At 50.0% G+C, this 4,807-nt stretch overlaps 1 protein-coding gene across 1 annotated transcript; it reads right to left on the bottom strand.

Annotated features, from left to right (window-relative positions):
- Positions 1-2,757: 2,757 nt before the first annotated feature.
- On the bottom strand, positions 2,758-4,008 carry LOC126092896 (uncharacterized). The gene has a single exon (XM_049908625.1). It carries the CDS (start codon positions 4,006-4,008, stop codon positions 2,758-2,760), a length of 1,251 nt encoding a protein of 416 aa, XP_049764582.1.
- Between the last annotated feature and the right edge of the window lie 799 nt (positions 4,009-4,807).

The raw sequence follows: 4,807 nt of genomic DNA, 5'->3' as shown, positions 1-4,807 counted from the left end.
CATCATTCACGGCAACCCAGGTGGCAGTAGTTAGATATTCTTATTACACTCCACTCGTGAATCTTGTTTTCTTACAAACTACGCGACGGGTCGCAGGTGCCATCGGTAGCATACCGTTGCCATATTATTTAATTAGGTAGTAAGTATGTTCTTTATTTTTTTAAGAATTGCATGGGTAGCTGGAAGGTCAAGTAGAGGACTGGCGAAACATAAGAACAAAGTTACAGAGCAGTCCTTTTTTTAAAGAAGATGATTAAACAGTTCTCTAACTCATACAATGTAGGCTTTCACGGTCGGTGTTGTCTTCAGTTGAAACTTCCGGGCTTAGAGGCCGTGGTCGATGTACACTCCTGGAAATGGAATAAAAGAACACACTGACACCGGTGTGTCAGACCCACCATACTTGCTCCGGACACTGCGAGAGGGCTGTACAAGCAATGATCACACGCACGGCACAGCGGACACACCAGGAACCGCGGTGTTGGCCGTCGAATGGCGCTAGCTGCGCAGCATTTGTGCACCGCCGCCGTCAGTGTCAGCCAGTTTGCCGTGGCATACGGAGCTCCATCGCAGTCTTTAACGCTGGTAGCATGCCGCGACAGCGTGGACGTGAACCGTATGTGCAGTTGACGGACTTTGAGCGAGGGCGTATAGTGGGCATGCGGGAGGCCGGGTGGACGTACCGCCGAATTGCTCAACACGTGGGGCGTGAGGTCTCCACAGTACATCGATGTTGTCGCCAGTGGTCGGCGGAAGGTGCACGTGCCCGTCGACCTGGGACCGGACCGCAGCGACGCACGGATGCACGCCAAGACCGTAGGATCCTACGCAGTGCCGTAGGGGACCGCACCGCCACTTCCCAGCAAATTAGGGACACTGTTGCTCCTGGGGTATCGGCGAGGACCATTCGCAACCGTCTCCATGAAGCTGGGCTACGGTCCCGCACACCGTTAGGCGGTCTTCCGCTCACGCCCCAACATCGTGCAGCCCGCCTCCAGTGGTGTCGCGACAGGCGTGAATGGAGGGACGAATGGAGACGTGTCGTCTTCAGCGATGAGAGTCGCTTCTGCCTTGGTGCCAATGATGGTCGTATGCGTGTTTGGCGCCGTGCAGGTGAGCGCCACAATCAGGACTGCATACGACCGGGGCACACAGGGCCAACACCCGGCATCATGGTGTGGGGAGCGATCTCCTACACTGGCCGTACACCACTGGTGATCGTCGAGGGGACACTGAATAGTGCACGGTACATCTAAACCGTCATCGAACCCATCGTTCTACCATTCCTAGACCGGCAAGGGAACTTGCTGTTCCAACAGGACAATGCACGTCCGCATGTATCCCGTGCCACCCAACGTGCTCTAGAAGGTGTAAGTCAACTACCCTGGCCAGCAAGATCTCCGGATCTGTCCCCCATTGAGCATGTTTGGGACTGGATGAAGCGTCGTCTCACGCGGTCTGCACGTCCAGCACGAACGCTGGTCCAACTGAGGCGCCAGGTGGAAATGGCATGGCAAGCCGTTCCACAGGACTACATCCAGCATCTCTACGATCGTCTCCGTGGGAGAATAGCAGCCTGCATTGCTGCGAAAGGTGGATATACACTGTACTAGTGCCGACATTGTGCATGCTCTGTTGCCTGTGTCTATGTGCCTGTGGTTCTGTCAGTGTGATCATGTGATGTATCTGACCCCAGGAATGTGTCAATAAAGTTTCCCCTTCCTGGGACAATGAATTCACGGTGTTCTTATTTCAATTTCCAGGAGTGTATATTTGATATAAATATTTAATATCTAATTTTATTGCGTCTGCACTAGACAGATTTATTTCCACGCTGGTCAGTTACCGGTACAGAAAACATGGACACTCGTTCAAGAACATGGATGGTCCAGTCGTCGAACACAAGAAAGTACATACTTCGGCAACACTACCCACATCGAGTCTATCAAGTAACCACATATTAGTCTTAAGCAACTACACAGTCCATCCGAAATCGACAGGGGTTCAGAGTGTAAAAGTTTGTGCCTCATGTCGAAGCACCATGCTGACGTTGACCTCGGTATGCAGCGTAGAGTGGGGAGTGGGCGAGCCTTACATTTAGGCCCAATTTGTAGTCGTGATGTGTGGTACACAGGTAGATTCCAACGAGCTGTCTGAAGCGGATTAGGCTGTAATGCACTCATAATACGCCTTGGGTGTACAGTGCTACGATCACGCACATTCTAGAGCGTCTTTCGTATTAAGTTGGCTAACTAACGTTTCTCCTCTTTCATAACGAAATGAGCGTAGTGGAGGTAGTGGAGAAATTGGGAGACCAAATCAACAAGGAGAAAATTCGTCCATCCTGAGTGAGTTGCTTCTGAGACGCAACAAGGCGACTACAGTAGGCCTCTCTTTTCAAATTCTGGCAGCATTTGTTTTATAGCCTGCGTATACTGAGCACCATGCTGACGCAAACAGTGGAACCCATCATGGAGTGGGGCCTGTCTGCAGTCGTGACGTGACAGGTACGCAAGTAGTTTTCAACGAGCTGTCTGGATCTGTTCAAGCTGTAACGCACTCATAGTACGCCTTGGGTGTAGTGTGCTACAATCAAGAACATTCAAGAGCGTCTTTCATATTAAGTTGGCTAACTTACGTTTCTCCTCTTTCATAACGAAATGAGCGTAGTGGAGGCAGTGGACAAATTGGGAGAGCAAATCTAGTGGAGAAAATCGTCCATCCTGAGTGAGTTGCTTCTGACACGCAACAAAGCGACTACAGCAGGCCTCTCTTTTCAAATTCTGGTAGCATTTGCTTTATAGCCTGCATATACTGAGCGCTCGCGAAGGTGTTTCTGTTGGCAGCACTGTCACTTTCGTTCAGAGACGCTTCCACATCGAATCTAGTTTCGTCTTGAGTGCGCACGATTGGCAGCACTGCTACTGCCGAAAAAACGGCGTACAGTGCCTGCGCCTCGAAATCCTCCAGTAGCTCCTCAAAGGACATCTGTTTGTCCGTACTGATACCAATATCGTCCATCACCTCGATTAAATGGCTGTGGTACTCCTTCAGAAGGTCTGATAAATGATTGGCGTACACTTCTTCCGTAAGGCTTGTGTGAGTAAAATATTGCAAGTCAATCGAAGGTGAACAGTACGAAGACAACTGGAAATCGAGTAGGACCACGTCTTGGACGACTCCTGCAGCGTATTTGAACATGATGTTGTTGACCCAGGTATCTGCGTGAGTTAGCACACGAAACTTACCCTTCCGTTTCGTCAGGTCTGCCAGCCGTGGAAATATGCTTTCTGCGAGAGTTCGTAACCTCGGCGCATACTCTGAGTACGATCCGTCTAACGTGTCCAACTGATCCGCAAGTAATCTGCAGCCCTGTTTCAAGAAGGTCTCCAGATGCTGTGCGGTAGGTCCGTGGAAAAACTTGAAGACCAGGTAGTTGTCCAGAGCCGCTGGGTCCTGCTCGAACAGCTTGACGGAGGCCGCGTGGAACTCTGCCAGTTTCCTGACCACGAGTTTGGAGTGCGCCAAATCGAGTCCGCTGCACCTCTTCGCCAGCGAGAACCCTCTGGCCTTCAAGTCCTCGAGAACCAGATAGCTGACCGGCTGCCTCCCAGAGGCGAAACACTTGGCAGACAGCTGCGTGTATTTACCGGGTGCCGCCTTCTCCAGGATTTGTGACATTGCGGGAATGGTATCGCAGAACATGCGAGTCTCTTTCTCGAAGGCTTGAATCTCCTGCGCCATCTTTTGCATCGCCTCTCGCGTCGGGAGGCACTTGATGACCAGCGACAGGCAGCTGCCATGGGGACTGGCGTTGCGCTCCAGCTCGACGGTCATGCGGTAGACGTCGCTGAGGTAGTTGTCGCCCGTAGCCGTCGCCCTCTGCACAGCCACCGAGGTGACCTTCAAGTCTCTGGACGCGTCGCTCTCCTTCAGGGAAGTCTCTGCGAACTGCTTGTCCAGCCAGGCAGGCAGCACGGTGGTGGCTTCCGCGGTCATCACCTGCATTGCAACAGAAATGAAAGGGACGGTCTAGTGACGGTTGAGACGAATTGTCTTGAATCGCAAATAAATGCTATTGGTGTACCTAATAAATTATGCAGAACCATAATACGAAAGCACACTCATAACAACGACAGTTGTGCACGGGGTCCCGGGTTCGATTCCCGGCGGGGTCAGGGATTTTCATCTGCCTCGAGATGACTGGGTGTTTGTGTTGTCCTCATCATTTCATCATCATCCAGGAAAGTGGCGAAATTGGACTGAGCAAAGATTGGGTAATTATACGGGCGCTGATAACCACGCAGTTGAGCGCCCCACAAACCAAACATCATCATCATCATCAACAACGACAGTTAATATAAACTTTCGTCTTTTCTTAAATTTCGATTCCTCACCAGAGTAGGCAGGGTCACAGAGACTAAAACCACTCTTCATGTGGGAACGATTACCTCACTGTTTGGTCCTCCCCTCAGACCAACCAACCAACCAACCACCCTTCATGCAAAAGTTTAGCTGTTTAATAAAACTTTTAATCACATAAAACAGATTTAAAAAATTCTGTTTCTCAAAGTACGCGAGTTTAGATAACTTAAGATACACCGCTAAATTTGACATTTTCAGACGGAAGGATGCAATCTACAAGAAATGCGTTGACTGAAAGAAATTGCAGCACCAAAAAATAATTAATGTAGAGTAATGAAAATTGGAAATGCCTCTGTATAGGTAACACATGTAAGTGATTAACATTGCAAGTTCACAGCATGAGATACCCCACTGAAAATGTAAATTAGTGGTACATTAATAA

The sequence above is a fragment of the Schistocerca cancellata genome, chromosome 7, assembly GCF_023864275.1.
Source record: "Schistocerca cancellata isolate TAMUIC-IGC-003103 chromosome 7, iqSchCanc2.1, whole genome shotgun sequence".
NCBI lineage: Eukaryota > Metazoa > Arthropoda > Insecta > Orthoptera > Acrididae > Schistocerca > Schistocerca cancellata.
This window is presented reverse-complemented; position numbering and strand designations above follow the sequence as displayed.

Coding starts and splice junctions, on each gene's coding strand:
- LOC126092896 (XM_049908625.1), bottom strand. CDS start 4,008: ATGCAGGTGATGACCGCGGAAGCCACCACCGTGCTGCCTGCCTGGCTG.